This window comes from Notolepis coatsorum (assembly GCF_963971535.1).
Source record: "Notolepis coatsorum genome assembly, chromosome: 12".
NCBI classification, from domain to species: domain Eukaryota; kingdom Metazoa; phylum Chordata; class Actinopteri; order Aulopiformes; family Paralepididae; genus Notolepis; species Notolepis coatsorum.
The window spans coordinates 7458057-7480930 of record NC_140176.1 but is presented as its reverse complement, the minus strand read 5'-3'; the positions used below and the strand labels follow the sequence as shown (position 1 = coordinate 7480930).

At 45.1% G+C, this 22874-nt stretch overlaps 2 protein-coding genes across 2 annotated transcripts in view; both read left to right on the top strand.

Annotated features, from left to right (window-relative positions):
• LOC311237589 (ras-responsive element-binding protein 1-like) overlaps positions 1–12134 on the top strand; it is a gene marked incomplete at its 5' end in the record, with an annotated part of 33938 nt that extends 21804 nt beyond the window's left edge. The window contains 5 exons of the mRNA XM_084325531.1: positions 3898–4056; positions 5068–5315; positions 6369–6645; positions 7692–8177; positions 10095–12134. Coding sequence (XP_084181657.1) covers positions 3898–4056; positions 5068–5315; positions 6369–6645; positions 7692–8177; positions 10095–10975 — 2051 coding nt within the window. The 3' untranslated portion in view covers positions 10976–12134. The remainder of the gene's footprint in view (positions 1–3897; positions 4057–5067; positions 5316–6368; positions 6646–7691; positions 8178–10094) is intronic.
• Positions 12135–22071: 9937 nt separating this feature from the next.
• ipo4 (importin 4) overlaps positions 22072–22874 on the top strand; it is a 63935-nt gene continuing 63132 nt past the window's right edge. Inside the window, exon 1 of the mRNA XM_084326668.1 lies at positions 22072–22597. Coding sequence (XP_084182794.1) covers positions 22532–22597 — 66 coding nt within the window. The 5' untranslated portion in view covers positions 22072–22531. The remainder of the gene's footprint in view (positions 22598–22874) is intronic.

Sequence of the window (22874 nt, the reverse complement as noted above, 5' to 3'; positions counted from 1 at the left end):
CCCTCTGATAGAACAGTCCACATTCATTCGTGCGTCATCTCGCCTCGTCCAGACTCCGTGGGCAATCTGCGCATGTGCATGGGGAATAGATGCTTAAAAATGGGCTTTTTCTCTGCCGATTCTGTTCTGATCGATTAGGAATGGGTCGCGCCGCGTTCAGGAGATTGAGGCGCATAAACATCTATTCGATCATGTCTCCAGCGCCCCCACAGCCGTATCTGCAACCACTTACATCACGGCTCTCATCCACATTCATTCATATGCTCCCCCCGCTATCTCCTCCCCGATTTCAGAATCCCGGAAGTGTTGCTGTGGTCTATAGAGTGAGAGAGACACACACACACACATAAGATAATTATAACCTTTATTGTCCCAGAGGGGGAAATTGTGTCATTGTCAACATGCACATACTCTCTCTTTCTCGCTCTCTATCTCTCTCTCTATCTCTATCTCTCTCTATCTATCTCTATCTCTATCTCTCTCTCTCTCTCTCTTTGTGGGCCAGAAACTGTCCCCCTATCTTAAAGTGCTTTGGCATTCTAATGTGTGCTCTCTCTCTCTCTCTCTCTCTCTCGTTTTTCTGTCTCTTTTTACCCCTTTCAGACCCAAGCAATGACCTGGGTCGGCCCCTGGAAGACCGACAGTCTGTAAGGGTCGACCCGCGTAAGTTGACCCTTGACCCCGCATATATCTAGATGAGGGCTGAAAACCCAATTCTCTTACTTTGCTCTCCGCTTGGTGTGAAAGTTCAGTAGTACACCCTCTTCGAGCCCAGCTCTCGGCGTTGCTACCAGCTTGGCTGGTCGTTCATACTAATACAATTGGCAGTATTAGGGGGTGCGAAGCCGGTGGGTGGGGATCGGACGTTGTGGACAGCGACTCCTACAGGTCGGTTGGTGCGCCTGCGCAGTAGAATCAGGAAGCGACGGGGGGCGGCGTGTCCCTCCCACGCAGACCCCCGCCGCTGAGAGATCGCGCTGTGCAGGTGAAAAGATGCGACGGCTGCCTCCTCGAGTACCGGAGGGGACACGTGATGTAAGGCTTCGTCCACATTGCAGCCGGCCTGTGGGAGGCATGGTCTAACAGCGTTCGAGACAGGGGAGGGTAGAATTGGACAATACGAAAATTGGGGACGGGAGAAACATAGAAAAATGGGGAGAAAAAGTAGATAAAAAAAAGTAGTACACCCTCTTGTCGTGAGACCATCGTACCTCCTTCGCTCGTTTATTGCATTCCCCCCCCCCCCCCCCCCCCTCCGGCATAATGCGTTTGTGACCGAAAATTGGCAAACATACGACTGTGACATTTAGGTAAAGTGACGTAACCCAAACCACCGGATCGGGACATTAGAGAAATAGTGTTGTTATGTTGTTACCATTACTGGCAGAGAGAGAGAGAGAGAGAGGAGTTACAGCAGGTAGGGATACAACGCAAGGAGGAATATTGTCTGACTGCACTCACGTCAGATTGACTGATTGTTACTTGCGTCAGATTGACTGATTGATAACTAAATATTGTCTCACTGCACTCGCGTCAGATTGACTGATTGATAACGTCACAGTGACCAAATGCGTCCACATTTTTATAGGATTCTATCACATTTTCATTGAGGTTTCTTACAAATTAACGATGTTTTATTTGTCCTTTATATGCGGATAACATTAAAATCTTAAATTGTACCATTATGTTCCCCTTTAGACAACCAACATAATGCTAATGATGCACTTTTGTTAAGATAATTAGGTGACCATTCTCGGTCACTATATGCAGGTTGCATTAATAGTTTAACGCTCCTGTGTTGAGATCACGTTTTCCTAATCCGGTGCTGACCTGTGAACAACTAGGTGATAAAGGTCTTGGGATTTGTAGTCATTTTGTAGTCATAACATTTTCACCTTTTAAACCAATGCTGCCATCTACTGACAACAGAAAGTGTTGTGTATAACGTCAAGTTGATTAGAGAGGCTACCCGCACACTTGTAAACACCGTCGCCCCAAAACACATTCTAGAGATTCCCACTTTTTACTGGTACATACGTTCATATCTAATAGTCTTTAGATGACTAAATATAGATGAATACTCATGAAATTTGATATATATATTCTAAAATAAGTATAATTTCACTTCACCTACCTGTCGACATGAAATTCCCAAACGCTGACAGTAATAAAAGCCTGGATGTCGCGCAAAATGGGGCGTGACCGAATTTGGTTTTGGCCGTTCCCAGACAAAGAGAGTGACCGAGATTGGTCTACGTTCCGTTAACTAAATATTGTCTCACTGCACTCGCGCCAGATTGACTGATTGATAACTAAATATTGTCTCACTGCACTTGCGTCAGATTGACTGATTGATAACTAAACATTGTCTCACTGTAGTCGCCAGTGTGTTCTGCTCTTGACCACGGCGCTGTCGACCTCTTCAACATGGACGGCTCACAGAGCGCTCGTCTCATCTCACGTCCGCGGTGGAGATGATACCCACATTATCCATCACAACTGGCCCGACGCCTTGCTGAAGAAGTTGAACCGTTTTCAACTCGAGTCCGTTTGCCTCTTGTCTGTGGCTTTGCGTTGATTTTGCATGCGTTTACATCATGCAACACCGCCTCTAGATTCAGTTCTGCGTCGTATTTGAACATACATTACTGGTAGAGACTGAGCAAAGTACCGACACATTAGACCCAACCTGAGCAAAGTACCGACACGTTAGACCCGTCTGAGCAAAGTACCAACACGTTAGACCCGTCTGAGAAAATTACCAACACGTTAGACCCACCTGAGCAACACGTTAGACCCGCGTTAGTCCCGGTTTTCTTTAGTTTTCAACCTTTATTTATCCAGCGTAGGTCCGCTGAGCATGGATGCTCTTTTTGAGCAACGCCCTACTTCACACTCACACAGTTACACATCATCACACCTGGGAGCTGCCCAGTCATCATCACACCTGGGAGCTGCCCAGTCATCATCACACCTGGGAGCTGCCCAGTCATCATCACACCTGGGAGCTGGCCAGTACACACATCATCACACCTGGGAGCTGGCCAGTACACACATCATCACACCTTGGGAGCTGCCCAGTACACACATCATCACACCTTGGGAGCTGCCCAGTACACACATCATCACACCTTGGGAGCTGCCCAGTACACACATCATCACACCTGGGAGCTGCCCAGTCATCATCACACCTGGGAGCTGCCCAGTACAGTCTTGACACTGCTGACCAATGAGCAGCACTGGAGCAGTTGGGGGGGGGGGGATTGGATTATTAAGTGCCTTGCTCAAGGGCACCGCTACGGTGGGTATTTAGGAAGGGGAGAGCGTTATTCATTCACCTCCCCCGCAAATTCTTCCTACCGGTCTGGGGGATCGAACCAGCGACCTTGCGTTCACAAACTCGCTTCCGTTCACAAACTCGCTTCCGTTCACAAACTCGCTTCCGTTCACAAACTCGCTTCCGTTAGCTTCCGTTCACAAACTCGCTTCCGTTCACAAACTCGCTTCCGTTAGCTTCCGTTCGCAAACTCGCTTCCGTTCTCAAACTCGCTTCCGTTCACAAACTCTCTTCCGTTCTCAAACTCGCTTCCGTTCACAAACTCGCTTCCGTTCGCAAACTCGCTTCCGTTCTCAAACTCGCTTCCGTTCTCAAACTCGCTTCCGTTCGCAAACTCGCTTCCGTTCGCAAACTCGCTTCCGTTCGCAAACTCGCTTCCGTTCGCAAGCGCGCTTCTCTAACCTTTAGTAACTGGCGCTGTCTCGTGTCTGAAAGGGGTAAAAGTCATCTGATTCTTTCTCCAGGCCAAGGTACGATGTCCCAAATGCAATACCTCGTCATTCTAATGATCTCTCTCTCTCTCCCTCTTTCCCTCCATCTTTCCCTCCCTCTCTCTCCAGGCCAGAAACCCTATCCTTGTCCTAAGTGCGATGCCTTCTTTTCTACAAAGTCCAACTGTGAGCGCCACCTACTGAGGAAACACGGAGTGACCAATCGCTCGCTGCGGCGCAACGGATCTCTGAAGAAGGAGGGAGACGAGGGGTCCCACGACAGCGGAGGTGTGTAGTAAATAATAATAATAATAATAATACACTTTATTTGTATAGCACCTTTCATACAAAAACTGCAGCTCAAAGTGCTTCACAACAGAAAAAGAAAGGCATAAAATGAGCACATAAAGTGCAGACATACAAAATCACAGTTTTTCACATCAGGATCTAACATCCCAACAGGCCACCTTGTTTATGGTTTGATTCAGTTTTAAATAGACAATAATACAAAAGAATAAGATAGAATAGACAGAGTAAAATAGTGCAGTGCAATCAAATAGTAGAATATAATAGACACATAAAATGAGCACATAAAGTGCAGACATATAAAATCACAGTTTTTACAGTGCAATACAATAGTTCTGGATTACTGTTTATTAACAGTTTAAAGTCGTCTTTACCTTCTCTGTTTGGTATCCACAGTTTAAAACCTGACAGTCTTCCCTCTTGTTTGATGCCCACTTTGACCCTTCGAACCTCCGACTCAGGGCAAACCTCCCTCTCAGGGCAAACCTCCCTCTCAGGGCAAACCTCCCTCTCAGGGCAAACCTCCCTCTCAGGGCAAACCTCCCTCTCAGGGCAAACCTCCCTCTCAGGGCAAACCTCCCTCTCAGGGCAAACCTCCCTCTCAGGGCAAACCTCCCTCTCAGGACAAACCTCCCTCTCAGGGCAAACCTCCCACTCAGGGCAAACCTCCCACTCCCACTTGTGTGTTTCAACACGCGTGTGTAGTAGGGATGTGTGTTTCAACACGCGTGTGTAGTAGGGATGTGTGTTTCAACACGCGTGTAGCAGGGATGGGATAGTCTGTGTATGCCGACATTCACAAAGGCTGCAATATATGACGTGAAAAATATATGACATGAAATATAATCCTCACGGATTAACGTTTGTGTGTCAAGCTCGAGCTTAAAACATAACATCCCTGTTTTTGTGTGTGTGTGTGCGTCTGTGTGTGTGTGTGTGTGTGTGTGTGTGTGTGTCTGTGTGTGTGTGCGTGTGCGTGTGTGTGTGTGACAGAGAGCCAGTCGGACTCGGAGCTCGGAGCACCAGACGCCGTGGACCTCAGCGGCGCCTCTGAGGACCAGAGGTGCGATTCTTCCGAGCAGCAGCCCATCCGGGTCGGTCCGGTGAGCCGAGCCAGCCGGCCTAGCCCCGCCTCCAGGCCCAGTCCAGCCCCCGGCTCCGCGGAGCAGCCTGGAACCGAGGCCATGGACCACCACCAGGGGGCAGTGCAGCCTCCACACAACAACACTAACGCCACCAAGGTAAACTCTCATCCTGTCGTGTGGACGTGTCCGTCGGGGCCGGAAGGTTCCGTTCCATTGACCTGTGACCCTGACCTCAACCTCACCCTCGTTTAAAATAGAGACGGAGATACATTGGTGTTGTCATCCATTTTGAAAGTTATAATGAGATGCAGAATCTTCTAGCTGTGAGTGTTAAAAGTCAAGACGGCTCAGAGAATATCACAGTTAAAGTCGAGACGGCTCAGAGCAGATCACAGTTAAAGTCGAGACGGCTCAGAGCAGATCACAGTTAAAGTCAAGACGACTCAGAGCAGATCACAGTTAAAGTCGAGACGGCTCAGAGCAGATCACAGTTAAAGTCGAGACGGCTCAGAGCAGATCACAGTTAAAGTCAAGACGGCTCAGAGCAGATCACAGTTAAAGTCAAGACGACTCAGAGCAGATCACAGTTAAAGTCAAGACGGCTCAGAGCAGATCACAGTTAAAGTCAAGACGGCTCAGAGCAGATCACAGTTAAAGTCGAGGCATTAAAGTCAAGGCGACTCAGAGCAGATCACAGTTAAAGTCGAGGCATTAAAGTCAAGGCGACTCACAGCAGATCACAGTTAAAGTCGAGGCATTAAAGTCAAGACGGCTCAGAGCAGATCACAGTTAAAGTCGAGACATTAAAGTCAAGGCGACTCACAGCAGATCACAGTTAAAGTCGAGACATTAAAGTCAAGGCGACTCACAGCAGATCACAGTTAAAGTCGAGACATTAAAGTCAAGGCGACTCAGAGCAGATCACAGTTAAAGTCAAGACGGCTCAAGACTGTTCAGGCTTGTTCAGTTTACTGTATTTGAAAAAAGGCAAACCTTTCTCCAACATCAGTTTATCACAAAGTTCAGGGTGCTTAAGGTTTTGATGAAGAAGACAACTATTGATTAATTAATCTGTCCCTGTCTCCTAATCATTAATTCGTTCATCCGATTCATCCAACCATCCATCTATCTATATATTATTCACTCATCCATCTATCCATCCCTCCATCCATTAACTCATCCCTCCATCTCTCTGCTCTTCGTCTCCAGGAGGATGAGGAGGACGACGAGGACGATGACTCTCACAGCAACAAGAGTCTGGACCTCAACTTCGCCAGCAAGCTCATCGACTTCAAGTTCACCTCCACGTCCTCCTCGGACCAACAGACCTCCCAGCCGGCCACGCCCTCCTCCTCCTCCTCCTCCTCCTCCTCATCCTCCTCCTCCTCTTCTGCCCTGCCAGGGGGGACGGAGAGCCACGGGGAGCAGAAGGAGAGAGCGAAGAGCCCGACCACCACCTCCTCCTCCTCGGCCTCCTTCCTTCAAGGTAACTCCATGAGCCGTGTGATTAACGTGATGTTGTCGAGGTTGAGATTATACATGATGTCACATTGGGTTGAGATTAGGGATGATGTCACATTGGGTTGAGATTAGGGATGATGTCACATTGGGTTGAGATTAGGGATGATGTCACATTGGGTTGAGATTAGGGATGTTCGATATTGGCTTTTTTACGGATATACCGATATTGTCCAACTCTTAATTTCCGATACCGATATCAACCGATACCGATATATGCGGGGTCCCCCCCCCCCCCAAAACACAACATTATGCATACTTTTCACAATAAATAAAATACGAATTTGTTCTTACTTGCTTGCCTGGGTAAATAAAGGTTGAATAAATGTAAACAAATATATAGATATATATATATAAAATAATATCGGTGGGCCGATAATATCGGACATCCCTAGTTGAGATTATGTGATGTTGGGTTGAGATATTATACATTATGTGATGATGTTGGGTTGAGATATTATACATTATGTGATGTTGAGGTTGATATTATACATTATGTGATGTTGGGTTGAGATATTATACATTATGTGATGTTGGGTTGAGATATTATACATTATGTGATGATGTTGGGTTGAGATATTATACATTATGTGATGTTGAGGTTGAGATATTATACATTATGTGATGATGTTGGGTTGAGATATTATACATTATGTGATGTTGAGGTTGAGATATTATACATTATGTGATGTTGGGTTGAGATATTATACATTATGTGATGATGTTGGGTTGAGATATTATACATTATGTGATGTTGGGTTGAGATATTATACAGTGATCATAAACATGATTCTAGTCCAGGAAACTGAAGTTGAAAGAGGCCCAGTTTGAGTGTAATCACTACGAGGCCACTGTTTGACTCCTCCTCTTCCTGTGTAATCACTACGAGGCCACTGTTTGACTCCTCCTCTTCCTGTGTAATCACTACGAGGCCACTGTTTGACTCCTCCTCTTCCTGTGTAATCACTACGAGGCCACTGTTTGACTCCTCCTCTTCCTGTGTCCTGCTCCTAGCCGCCTCCGCCTCCTCCTCCACGCCGCTCACCAAGCCGCCCCCGGAGTACAAGCACGTGTGCCGCGTCTGCAAGAAGAGCTTCCGCTACGCCACCACCCTGGCTCGCCACGAGAGGGCGCACTTGTGCGAGGAGACGCCGACGACCGCAGGAGGAGCGGAGGAGGCCAAGCCGGCCGCCAAGGAGGAGGAGAACGAGAACAGAACCTCTGCCGTGGCCGAGAGAGAGGAGGATCCGAGGGAGGAAGAGGCCGAGATGGAGGAGAGGGGGATGATGATGATGAAGGGTGAGAGCGAGGGAGCGGAGAGCGGGGACTCGGAAGAGGAGGAGAAGGAGAAGGAGGAGAGGAGTGACGAGGAGGGCGGAGCGTCTGAACCAAAGAGCGAAGGAGGAAGTAAGACGGACAAGAGGAAGAAGATCTGCAACGTCTGCAGCAAACGCTTCTGGAGCCTCCAGGACCTGACGAGACACATGAGGTCTCACACAGGTACACACACACACACACACAGGTACACACACACACACAGGTACACACACACACACACACACACACACAGGTACACACACACACATGGCCGCCTAGTTATAGTTGAAGCAAGATATATTTTTTTTTTCTTTTTTTTGACTTTTTTTTTTTTTTTTTTTTTGATAGGCAAGGGGTGGTTTGTAGGGGGTCCGGCACGACCCCCTCCATGGCAGATTTTTATTTTTTTATTTAATGAACCTGTACGTGCAATTTCCTGCAATATAGAGCCTTCAATCTTGACCAATAAAGCTGCTCTTTTCACTATAAAACTCAGTTTATATTGCAGTATGATAGCCAATTACTATAATAATAATATATTAATATATATATATACTGTATATACACTGTATATTGATTTTTCGCTCATTCATTTTTATTAAATCAATCTCCTTTCAAATAGGCCAAGTTTTTAATAAGAAAGAGAAAAAAGATATATTTCCATTACCTGTAAATCGTGTGTCTCTTTCTCTCCTTCTCTGCCTCCTCCCTGAGTCTGCAGTGCACAATCATGACATCGATCTAAAAAAAAAAAAAGTAAAAGTAAAAAAAAAAATGAAAATGGAGGCCCCTCGTCACTATAGGCCCACGGGCCGCGGCCGTCGTTAATCCGGCCCTGCTCGTCTGCCATATAGATAGCGTTAACGTTTGCAAATGAAGTCAACGTCATCCAGCTCACACCACATATCTAGATAACGTTAGCTAGCGGCTAGCACTAAAGCTAACGCCAACCAGAGAGGGAAACGTTATTATTATTTATTCGAGGAAACCGTATGACCAGATCGCATTTCGGGACCGTGAAACACTTTTATTGTATTGCGTGGTAGAACCGTAGAAGTTCTACTACCACTCAATAGTAACTTATGTCTAACATAATCCTTTTATTTGAACAACTTACTGGAAAAGCCTGCCTGCCTGCCACCAATATTATGACACACTCTGTGGGCTTTGATATTTACACTCAGCCTACCTGCAGCCAGACTGCAGCGCTGTGCGCCAAGGTCTACGCGCTGGAGATGGGAGGCACTGGATCAAACCATAATGGGGCGGGGGGGGGGGGGGGGGAGGGGGGGTTCGCAATCTTTGGAAACTTAAAAACTTGTTATTAAGTGTCATTGCGTATTATTAATTTGATTGAAATTACGTAGTTATGGTTAGATTTATATATTGGGGGGGGGGGTATATCATATTTTTTTATGTATATATATATATATATAGTGTTATATAATGACCCTCTGTATATATATATATAGTGTTATATAATGAACCCTCTGTGTATATATATATATATATATATATATATATATATATATATATGTAGTAGGGATGTCTCGATCCGATCACATGATTTTCTTTTATTATTCAATATAGTCAAGTTAGACCGCGCTCACAAGTTCTCACACTGGGTGCTGCAATCCCATAAAGTTTTTTTATTCAACAAACATGACCATGTTCACGTCTTAAACTCATACTGAGGCCTTAGTTTTGGTTTTAAATTGCATATCATCATTCAGTTTTTAGATTACTCCGGTTGCAATGCTTCGCTTGAATGACGTGATGCAAGGCTTGGTCCTCACTGCAGCCGACCAGTGGGAGGCATAGTCTAGCAACGTTCGAGACAGGGGGGGGGAGAATTGAAGGGAGAATTGGTGAGGCGAAATTGGGATGGGAGAAAAAAATAATAATAAAAAAAAATTTAAAAATAAAAAATTCTATCGGATCGGGAAAGGTCGGTATCGGTAGATACTCAAAATCACATGATCTGGATCGGATCGGGAGCAAAAAAATTTGATCGGGACATCCCTAATATGTAGTGTTATATAATGACTCTCTGTATATGTATATATATATATAATTAACCCCTTCCCTCTGTCCCTCCAGGCGAGCGGCCCTACCAGTGCCAGACCTGCGAGCGGACCTTCACCCTGAAGCACAGCCTGGTCCGTCACCAGAGGATCCACCTGAAGCCCCGCGGAGCCGAGGGCAGCGAGCCCAGCGAGGGGGGCAGCCTGGCGGCGGGCGGCATCAGCGCCGGCGGGCACCACGACGACGCCAGCGAAGACGGGGACTCCCCCTTCTGCACGCCGACCTCCACCTGCCCCCCCTCGGAGAACGAAAGCGAGGGCGGCAACGGCGGCGCGGGGGCCAACAACAAGGAGGACGAGGAGGAGGAGGCGGAGGAGAGAGGGGAGGGAGAAGGGGTGGAGGAGGAGGAGACGGAAGAGAAGGTTCCGGCGGCGCAGAGCGAGCTCGGTGAGGAACCGGTGGAGACGGTTATGGGATCCCCGGCGACGGAGCCGTCATCGTCGGACCCCCTCCTCCGCCCTGCCCCGGCTTCTGAACCCAGCCCGGTAGAACTAATCCAACCGGCGGCTGCTGCCCCAGACACCCGGCCCGGTTCAGTACCAGCCTCGCCCACCAGCCGCCCCGCGACACAACGAGCCGCGGACACGGAGACGATGGCGAGCAAACAAGCTACAGACTCAAAGATGACGACTAACAACTCGGCGACCGAGGACTCCGCCGTCAGCAAGCAGGCCGAGTCGTCGGCAGCCGAGATGTCCAAAGACCCCTCTTCCTCTTCCTCTTCCTCTTCCTCCACCCCAACCACCACCTCTCCCCCGGGGAAGGACCCAGCCCAGGCCCAGCCAGAGGGCTTCATCCAGGGCTTGCTGGAGATCCACGCCAACAAGGCCGCCCCCCTGGAGCACAACATCATCATGCCCAGCGGAGGAGAGCCAACCCTGGTGGGGGTCGAGTAGTAGAGGACGAAAGTCACCACCACCGTCTGTCTCTAAATGACCCAGATTGAGTCCCGAGTTCTAGCAGAAGTATTAATAACGGCTCACACAGGCTGATCTGGGACCAGAGTTAATAAATAGAGCATCCGATCGGTTCTGGAAGAGCTCTTAAAGTCTTGACGTCGTGAATACAGCTCCCGATTTGGTCTCTAGGTCGATCTCTAGTCCCAGAGGCTGGTCAAGACACGTCCCTTCTTCTTCCTCCTCTGCACGGTCGTCAAGGAGACGGATAGTCTCCTCTTCCTCGGTGGGAGTATTTTATAGACCCTGACGCCGGGTCCTCTCCGGACCCGCGTCCCCCGACAACCACACAGTGCCATATGATGGACTGACCCCGACGGAGATGCAAAAAGAAAAAGAAAAAACTCAAAAGACACCGGACAACTTTGATATAAAAAGAAAAGGAAAACTTTGTTTTCTAAAAAGTGCCTTACTACTACGTGTATAAGATGTTTAGATTTTGTTTTGCTATATCTTTATCTACATTATAATGGAGGGTGGATCTAATTTTTATAGCTTTTTATGATGATCATGATGATGATGATGACAATGATTTTTGCATTATCATTTTTTTTGCGCGGGGAATCGTCTATATTTCAGCAATAAATAAATGAACGAACTGACAGTTGGTTGTTGAGATTTTGTATCAGAATTCACGATCAAGCGAGTGGGGAGACGTACGAGAGACGGGACCGCTCGCGTTTTTTTTTATTTTCTATTTCAACCAACCAACCAACCAACCAACCACACGGACAGACACGACGAGACGATAAGACGCTTCTGTCGTTCGCCTGGAGGTGGCGCTACAGAGCTAGCTTTCTTTTTTGTAAAACTGGAAAACTCAAGACGGAACGGGTGGGACGTGTTTTCGGGACAGATGGACTGACTCGGTGTGTTTGTGTCCTCGTGGTTTTTTATTTTGTCCCTGCTTTTTCTGTTCAGAGGCAAAAGAAAGTGTCTCTGGTCAGCAGTCATCTCAGACTCTCTCTTGTCCTCTGCTCTTTGAGACACAAGCCAACACAGACCGTCAGCCTGTCCACACGTGTGTAAAAACTCCACGTCGAACGGCGTCTCTGTGAAGAAAGAAAACCTAGTTTTTCCCTATCAAAAAGTTTTTGTGTTCTCTCTCTCTCTTTCTCTTTTGATGGGGGGGGGGGGGGGGGGGGCGCACACCCATCTGTTTTCTGTCCTCATCCCTTTTAAAAGGCTCCTGTTCCTTGCCATAGAATGATATGGGCAATATTTGCCCCCCAGTAAAAGAAATAGTTTGTGTGTTTATTATTATTATTATTATTATTAATTTTCTCATTCATAATCATTCTCAGTTTATTCCATGTGTGTTCTGGGCGTTGATCGTGTGTGTGCGCATATGTGTGTGTGTGTGTGTGTGTGAGAGAGAGAGAGAGAGAGAGAGCGAGAGAGAGAGAGTCGGAGATCAATAGCTTCAGGTGAAGAGAGGGAGGAATGACTGGTTCTTTTTGATAGATGTTTTACCTGAACAAAGATTATTATTATATAGTATGTTATATAGTACGTGTGGTCACCTCTGCCGCTCTCTCGCGGCGGCCCTTAGTGATTCGGGAAACTTCCGTGCGCGGCTTTTTGTCCCTTGTAATACCGGACCTCGCCTCCCCCTCCCCCTCATCTGGACAGCAGTACCAGCGGGCTGAATACCAGTACCAATGGGCTGAAACAGCAGTGCCAGTCAGAGTGCTGTTGTTTGAGCTGTGGGCTGAATACCAGTCTGACTCCTTAACGTTTACCGAGCAATAAAGACGACCATAGGACACTCCCCCACTCTTATCTCCCAAAGTCTTCCAAGTCTGTAACCACGGCAACCACTACAGGGCCAAAACGGGACTAGCCAGGGATTAACCTGCTCCAAAGCCTTACCTGGGGGGCTAGAGGGAGGGAGGGAGGGGGGCAGAGGCGGAACACTACTTTGTCGTTTTGAGTTTTAGTTGTTTATGTACTTGAACTGTTGTCCTGCTGCCTCTGAAGGTAACCCCCCCCCCCCCACAACCACCATCACCACCACCGCCCAACTTCCCACTCATCTCTGGGGGGTGGGGGTCATCATCTGTCAATCATGGTGTCACAACCAGCTAGGGGCCGCGCCGCAGGTGTTGAGGATGACTAGCTATGTTGTTTTTCTTGTATATGTTTCCTGTCTCTCTCTCTCTCTCTCTCTTTCTCTCACTCTCGTTCTGTTTTTTTTTTTTACTGTATGTGAATGAACCTCAAAAGCGAAACAAATCAAACCTCAACAGCTCGTAATGCAACTGTAACACGTCGCCCGTCTGTCGGACGGAAAGAAAGGCGAAGAAAACGTTGTCTTACAAACCACACAACTGGCTCTCGACTGACCGACGACAGCGCTGCAATAACTGGCACTAACAGATCCCCAAACTACTACTACTATTACTACTACTATTACTACTACTACTACTACTACTACTACTACTACTACTACTACTACTACTACTACAGTGTAGCCAGCTGCAAAACAATCACGAGAGAATGAGTTCTGTCAAAATGGGGAGAAGGGAAGGGTAGAGAAACTGTTCATCCTGTGAGTGGGAACAGTATTGAGCCCAGAGTGGGTCTTAAACATGACAGAAGTGATGGAACTGCTCTAGTTTAGTGGGTCTTAACATGACAGAAGTGAGGGAACTACTCTAGTTTAGTGGGTCTTAACATGACAGAAGTGAGGGAACTGCTCTAGTTTAGTGGGTCTTAACATGACAGAAGTGAGGGAACTGCTCTAGTTTAGTGGGTCTTAACATGACAGAAGTGAGGGAACTGCTCTAGTTTAGTGGGTCTTAACATGACAGAAGTGATGGAACTACTCTAGTTTAGTGGGTCTTAACATGACAGAAGTGATGGAACTGCTCTAGTTTAGTGGGTCTTAACATGACAGAAGTGAGGGAACTGCTCTAGTTTAGTGGGTCTTAACATGACAGAAGAGTCTGGAGAGCGCCCTCTGCTGTCTTGTCTCTGTCTCCGTTTATTCATTTTGACTTGGACTTATCTCGTTCTCATCTATTCTGACTTGGACTTGGAGTGTCATTTGAAAGTTCCCGCTCGGTTGGCTTGTGGTCTTGAAAATGACCACTTCTGTTGGACGTCGGGTCCAGACTGGACCTGGTCTTGGACTTGGACTTGGACTCTGCCTAGACTCTGCTCACTCTGGCGTTCTTTGGGTGCCTTTTACAGTGACACACAACGGATCACAGTGAAGAGATTGGATCTGTGGCAAGAATCACAGATCTGACAGACCCCAGAAATGCTACATCAAATTATGTATCAATTAAGGGATTCTGCATTTTCTCTCTCTCTTTCTCTCTCTCTCTCTGTCAAAATGTTTGTACCTTTGTCCCCCTCCTCCTCGTTTTGTGTTTGTGTGTGTGAGCGCGCGAGTGTGTAGCCATACGAATACTGGAGTTCCATTCGAATGCACATGGACTAGTTTTAAATGTATTTATTTGGAGCCCTGGTGAGTGAGTGAGTGAGTGAGTGAGTGAGTGAGTGAGTGTGTGTGTGAGTGAGTGAGTGAGTGCGTGCGTGTGTGTGTGTGCGCATTTCTAGTTAGTTTATCGACTTGAGAAGAAGCCATGTATCACAATTATGCTGCAGAAGTGTTTTGAATAAGATGATAATGATTTTTCAGATGTTATAGACTATTAACCTGCCTTTGTGGTCAGGGGTCCGTGACCAGAGGGGAACCGGACGAGCAATAACTATGATCTGAATCCAAAGGCGTTATGATCACCTGTATATGAGTTGGAGAAACCGGACCGCGTGGGTCGACGTTCTCCTGTTGTTCATCTTTAGTTTTGGCTAAGAAATCCTTTTCTTTCGTTATGATATATAAATCAGTATAAAACTGTGAAAATTCATTCAGTTAATGGGCGAGTTTTTAGGGAGTGTATCCTCTTTATTTTTTTTTATTTTTTTTATTTTTATGCATGTTAAAACTAATTTGTTCAGTTATGGATGATTTATTGTTTAGTTTTTTTTTTCTTTCTTTCTCTCTTATCTCTCGTTTCTTTTCCATCTCTCGCTCTCAGGGTCTTTATAGAATTCAATATTCAAAATCATTTTTTTTTTTTGTTGCAAGATGTTCTTCCAAGTTGTGATGATTATTTTCTTTTGTTGTTTTGTTTTTTTAAATGATGATTCAGAGCTGTCAATCATTACATTTAGCACTTGACTGTGAAGTGAGAGTCGGCAGGCTGTTCAGGTTGTAACGCTGTCACTCGTTAACGACTTTCTAATTTTAACAGCACAGTGTATCAAAACATTGTCAGTTCTGTTTTCCCTGTTTTCTATTTGGTATTAGCATTAAACCCCAACTCCTCCCCCCTTCTCTCTCTCTCTCTTTCTTTCTGTATCCTCTTCTTTGTAAGGCAGCACATACACGTAACTGTTAATTCTAGAACTGTTCTGTAGTAACTGTTAATTCTAGAACTGTTCTGTAGTAACTGTTAATTCTAGAACTGTTCTGTAGTAACTTAATTCTAGAACTGTTCTGTAGTAACTGTTAATTATAGAACTGTTCTGTAGTAACGGTTAATTCTAGCACTGTTCCGTAGTAACGGTTCATTGTATAATTATTTTTTACAAATTGTTCTATAGATGGTTTCACTGGGATTCTGTTGCTATGGGGGAACAGTTTGGACCCATTTCCTGTTCAACTATTGCATCAGCAGACATTGCGACAGGAAATAAACGTGGGTCCCTTTTTTAGAATGTTATTGTTGTGGCTCTGAAAGCGTCTATAGAACCTGTGGAACGTTCCAGAGCCAAACTCTGGCCTTTCCAGCCAGCGTTGTGCTCTAGTCCCCAGACAAACACACACACACACACACACACACACACACACACACACACACTTCTGCCAGAAAGCATCGGCCAACAGACTGTCCTTTCTCTTTCTTTCATCCCGCCCCCCCCCCCCCCCCCCCTCCCTCCCTCGTGTTATTGAGACCTGACAATGTCTTGACAGAATCCTTGAGATGTAAGCCTTGCTCTGTACACCCAGCTCTGTTAGTCCTGTACCCAGCCCTGTACCCTGCCCAGTTAAGAAAAGCAATAAAGATTATATTAAGGAAAGGAGTGTGAATCAAACAGGTGTGTCTGCTTGTTGTTCTTTCCTGCTAACGGTGGCCGGTGTGTCTACTACTGTTTCAAGTTTTTCAAGTTTCAAATTTGTTTATTAGTTGTCACAATAAAATGAATTGAATTGAATTACAGAATTATGGAATTCAGGGGGCTGAATCAGCCTCATCCATGGGCTGAAATGATCTGTGGTGGTGGGTGGTGGCAGGTGAATACAATGGTCCGCATGCTCTTAACGGACTTACGAGCGCGGAAAGGCAGTCGTAAATAGGACAGACTGGTGTGCGCCCGTGTTCTTAAGCTGCGACAGCCCATATCAGGGCAGTTTTTCAGACTTTTTGCAACCGGCACTTTGGCGACCCCTAGTGGCTTGGGTGTGCATATTTTGTAATACAATATATATATATCGAATTGAAGGCTTATTTGTTGCCTGTCGATGGCGACAAAATCCGTTCAGCGGTTCTCGTGTTACATGCCGGTATTTGAGGCTTGTGCAAAGTACACGGTATTGCGCAAAATACCGCTCCCGACTCAGGCTGCAGTAGTTCCGTCAATCTAGATCTGATCTCGAAAATGATTGTGGATCGTTGTAGCCAATGAGTGTGGCTTCCAATGATACCCCATGTGGGGATGTGTGAATCAGGGATCTAGGTGAACAACTAAATTCTTTAACAGGAAGCCAAATGAATTGAAGTCTATGAGAAAACTGAGTTTTTCTTTGTACACAGTTTACCAAAATCACTCCTAATCACTCATTTCTGAATGGATCTTTATGAAATTTGGACATGTATTACATAAGGCTTGTAAACCATACCACCTTCTGGGGAAATACTACCTCTGGACTACTAACTACTACAGAAAAACTTGAGTAACAAGTTTTTTTTACAACTCAAGTTCAGACCTATGTAACTATTACCTTAGCACTAAACGTGAATTTTTTTGTCTGGAATCAGAAACTTCCGCATGTCATCTTTCAAAAGAGACCAGGCTCATGCATGTGATATAAGTATAAAGTATGTTGTTTTGGTTTGCAAAAAAAGTATGCAGTCCTCAAAAACGAAAACTAAAATGGCCAGTTTTGGGGGCGCTTGCTAACGGGGCTTCATTTGGGAGAAATCTGTGATTGCGTTTACGTCGATTCTACAGACATCCTTGGAATTAAATAATTTTAATAATAATAATAATAATAAATATGACTATTAGTATCATTAACAATTGTTATACTATGTAATGAATCGTTCCAGCAACAGTAGGCTTCTATTATTCTAATGATTGTTTTATTAGGAAAGCGCGATTATGCCCCCTGGTTGATGACCCCACTCACCAACCCCCAGACGGAGCAGGAGGTGGTCTACAATGACTTCCACCGCCGAGCGTAGCATCAGACTGCTGAGAAGAGGCTGGATGTGTTAATTATTTTGAATATGGCCACCAGTGATGTCATCGGGAAACATTGAATCATTGTGTTAATTACAGCAAATGATGAGGTAGCTAGCAGTCCCTATAAGACATGATATTGCTATTTTTCATCTACATCATGTCATGGAGCTGTAATGAACACAACACAAGGATACAATGTCCCCGATGACATCACTGGGGGCCACATTCAAACTAATTTACTCTCAATAACTGTCAAACTAAATTAATGTGTACAAAACGATTCAGTGTTTTTGGACGTGTGTGAGATTATGTGCAAAATAAATTAGCATTGTTTTTTTGGTGAAGTGCCCCTTTAACTGGTAGGTGTTGTTTCGAGGAGAGTAGGGTGACAGTTTCGAGGAGAGTAGGGGTGACAGTTTCGAGGAGAGTAGGGTGACAGTTTCGAGGAGAGTAGGGTGACAGTGGCTCAGGAGGTCGAGCGGTCGTCTCATCGTCTGGTATCGGAAGAAGGTTTGATTCCAGCTCCTCTCGGCAGCGTGTCGAAGTGCCCTTGAGCAAGCAGGTTGCTTGCGGTCCATTTACCATAAAAGGGACTACAATTCATACCCATGTCATCCAATGTGGATGTAAACACCCTCAAATTAAAACTGAAACTCTGCACTTTAACCTCATAATCATTGTTGCATTTCAAATCCAATGTGCTGGAGAGTACAGAGACGAAACAACAAAGAATGTTCCACTGTGACGAATTGAAAATGGGGGACCCTGATGTAAACAAGACGAAAGTCTTTCTCTGGTCTGCATCCCCTTAACAATTGTGTGTATTGAGCTGTACTGTACTGTACCCATTCTGCAATCTGTTAATACAATTTTCAATCAATCTGTAGCAACGTTGTCCCTTGCAATCTGTTAATAAAGTTTTCAATCAATGTATCACCTTGCATTTAGCTATTCTCATATGAACCACTAGGTGTCGGTATTGTTCAAGATGGCTAAGACAACCCACTGGCTGGACTTGGGATCAAGATGGCATTTTCCAGGACATCGACTATTATATATCTGACTCAGAAATTCTTATTTTTGCAAGACATCCAGAAAATGTAAGTAATGGGCTTAATCTCTAAATCGATGTTACCTATGATGAATTGAAAATGGGGGACCCTGGTGGAAACAAGACGAAAGTCTTTCTCTGGTCTGCATCCCCTTAACAATTGTATGTATTGAGATGTACTGTACTGTACCCATTCTGCAATCTGTTAATAAACTTTTCAATCAATCAATCAATCATGATGGATGGGGGTTGTTGGAACTAGGTTTAGTAACTTTAGAAGGCTGAACTGAATTAGGCAAATGTTATGTCTGTGACTATGTTTATTGCTAGCTTAGAAAACATGTGAAACATTAGAATAGTAATTTAGCTTTACACTTCTTGACATCATCGATCATGTGACCAACACGTGGCTCCGTCTTTGCCAGGTTTTTATTTTGTTGGCATAATGTTAAATGATGACTGCCCCTGGTCCCGTGATAAAACATTAATCAACATTAATTATCGGTTTTTATTGGAACATGATAAGTACTTAACATCATCATTTAAACATTAGACCCACTGGATTATATTATACATGCCTTGCTCAAGGGCACTTCGGCCATAAAAACAACAGAGAGTAGCCTGAGCCTCTGCGGCGAGGAGGTGTAATTAGCTCCATGTGTAATTATATAAAAAAAAAGTTGTATTGAATATTTATTTCGAACATGTGATCATTTTAAATAACGTTAAAAAAACACATTCACTGAGTAGTAGAGAAGGGGTAGGATTAAATACATTTATACTTATTCCTACTCCTTTTCGGACATGTTAAATTAATATCGTTTATTTGTTTTTAACTCATTTGGTTTGTTGTTGCTTTTTATAGAGCGATTTACAAGTTCTGTACGACAAGTCATCAGGAAGGGTACAACTCTCAAACAGTGCTGAAACTTGAGTGCTGCAGTATTGAGTGCATAGATTAGTATAGTAGGAATAGTGGTAGTACAGGAGAGACTCACTAGGAATAGAAAATGTGGGACCCTGATGTAAACAAGACGAAAGTCTTTCTCTGGTCCTCATCCCCTTAACAATTGTGTGTATTGAGCCGTATACTGTATTGTACCCATTCTGCAATCTGTTAAATAAAGTTTTCATTCAATCATTCATTCATTCAGAGTAAGAAGGTAATATAAATCATTCTTTCATTTATTTGCATTTATCTTAAATTTTTTGGACCTTATGGTGTTCTTGTTCTGTTCTTGACTTATTGTTATGTTTTCTTCTTGACTTGTTTAAAGAAGACCTGTACGGCCCATGGGGACATTAACGTGTGTTGTCGGGCCTTATAAATAAATTTGATTTGATTTGATTCTAAGTCACAATACATACTGTACATTACATACACATACCATACGCATATACACTTAAATGAACTATTATTAACCAGCAACCTTGGTCACTAGACGACTTCACGTGCTGAGAGATATTGAGAAACATCCAACATATTGTATATTGAACACTTTTGTTTACACTTGTTTACGTACTTTTGACTTTCAATTTTATATCTATTTTTATCTAGCACACTCTCAGGAGCCAAACAGAAAGAAGCATTTCATATAAAAGTATTCTGTATTTTTGTATGACAACTGAACTAATAAAGAAACTTGAAACTTGAAGGTTAGTAATATAAATATTTCTAAGTCACAATACATACCATACTATTATTTATACTTAAATATTACCAGCCAACTCAGCAGGAATACACCCCCGTTTTGTCGACACCGGCCGGGGATCGAACCAGCAACCTTGGTCATTAGACTACTTCACGTGCTGAGAGATATTAAGAAACATCCAACACTTTGCATTGTATAATGTATATCGAACACTTTTGTTTACGTACTTTTGACTTCAATTTTTATACTTATCTATTTTTATCTAGCACACTCAGGAGCAAAACAGGAAAAAGCATTTAATATAAAAGTATTCTGTATTTTTGTATGACAACTAATAAAGAAAATTGAAACTTGAAGGTTAGTAATATAAATATTTTTAAGTCACAATACATACATTACATACACATACCATACTATTATTTATACATTTAAATAATACCAGCCAACTCAGCAGGAATACACCCGTTTTGTCGACACCGGGGATCGAACCAGCAGCAACCTTGGTCACTACTAGACGACTTCACGTGCTGAGAGATATTGAGAAACAATCCAACAACACATGTACATGTCAAAATACTTCCCAAAGGTCAGTGAATACCACAACCACTACACCAGAGGAAGCTCAACAAATCATGTTAAACCCAGATTCGGCTCAAACAAGGGACTAAACACGTTTCGCAATTATGCCACATCAATGTGGAACGCCCTACCCAAAGCTGTAAAGGAATGTGAATCCCTACCCACATTCAAAACTGCTCTTAAAGAGCACCTACGGGAGGCTGCAATTCGAAACTGGCCACCATAAATGCCCAAAACCCCCACCACCTCCTAATAGACAGTCTCCTCCCCACCGCATGTATATATTCCCTCCCCGCCGTATTGATATTTCCCTCCCACCCACCCACCCCCTCCTAATGTACAGTCCCCTCCCCATCATATGTATATACTCTGTCAGGATCTAGGGGTAACAGTACTGTATATTTGAATACCGTTTATGTCACAAATGTATCAGTACTAAATACCTATATGTCCCTATGCCATAAATGTCATGTATGTCATAAATGTCTATATGAATTGAAAATGGGGGACCCTGATGGAAACAAGACAAACGTCTTTTTCAGGTCTGCATCCCCTTAACAATTGTGTATCTGTTAAATAAAGTTTTCATTCATTCATTCATTCATTCATTCATTCATTCACACCCTCCTCTCCAGCGGGCGGCGCTGTGTCGTCGAAGCAGAAGTCGTCGCGGTTGTGTTAACATGTCCCCTTTAACAGAGCAGCCCACGTGGCTCTCTCAGCACACGCCTTGGTGCGTGATTACGAAACCTAGCCGCATTTCTCGGAGACGCTCTCTGATTGGCCGACGCCTGTTTCTACACTGGTTAAGCTTAGGCACTCTTCGAAGTTGGTTAAGGTTAGAGTTTGTCTTAGAGCGTGACGGCAAGTTCTTTCGACGGTTAAGCTTAGGCACTCTTTCGAAGTTGGTTAAGGTTAGAGTTTGTCTTAGAGCATGGCGATAGAACGCCAGGTAGTTTGCAGGCTGTTTGACGTGGGAATGGGCAAAGACACAGCTCGTCACGGATTGGGCAAACGCGTCAGTGGCCAATCAGAGAGCGTCAGTCAGTGCCAATCAGAGAGCGTCTCCGAGAAATGCGGCTAGGTTTCGTAATCACGCCTCCCCGCGTTGTGTCCCGCGTGCTGCTGTCTGCTGCAGGAGGCTGGAGGCACGAGCCCCTCTCTCTCGCTGGTGACACTCACACACCGCGAGCTTGAGAAACATCCAACACAGTACACCCTCCTTTCCAGAGGGGGGGCGCTGTGTCGTGGACGCAGAGAGGAGGAGGTGAGGTTGTTAATGTTAACATGTCGGGCGCGGTTCCCTTTAACAGAGCAGCCCACGTGGCCTCCCCTCTCCCTGGTTCTGTCCCGCGTGCTGCTGTCTGATGGCTGGAGGCACGAGCCTCTCTCTCTCTCTCTGGTGACACTCCGCGAGCACGAGCCCCCGGACCCGGTCGCTCCTCTCTCTCTCCCACCCAACACGGTTAATAACGGGAATTAGAATATCATTCATTTAGATTTAGAAAGTTAGACGGTTAGTTAGCCTAGTTAGTTAACTGCCAAACTCCCCAGCATTTCTTGTCATAGGTGTCAAGTTTGATAAAGTAACGGTGTAGTAGTTTATCATCACAGGCGTGGTGACCGGGGCGGAGAAGAGTCGGTCCAACTTTATAAACGCGTTAACGTCACCGGGGCTAACAGCAGCTAGCTTAGAGAGTTGTCATCCTCCTCCTCCTCCTCCACGGTGTGAAGATGACAGAGGAACTGGAGCAGATCCTCTCCCAGCTGACACAGCCTGACAATGAGGTTATTCAGCAGGTAACTAACGACATGGTGGTGGGCTTTTACTGGAGCATCCATCCACCAAGCCAACTGTGAAGGTGTTGTTTTATTATCTGGCTCCACCACCACCGGTGGCCTGTCACTGCTAGGTTTAGCTAACTATGTATTTAGATGTCACAGCAGGCAACATGTCTAAACTGTTGTCAGCCACCTACACAGGATGACGTCCAAATGATATTGAAGGTTGATGATGTTTGATTGCTAACCCTTTTTCACACAGGAAGTTAGCCTGTACCTTCTGGCAGGGGGGGGG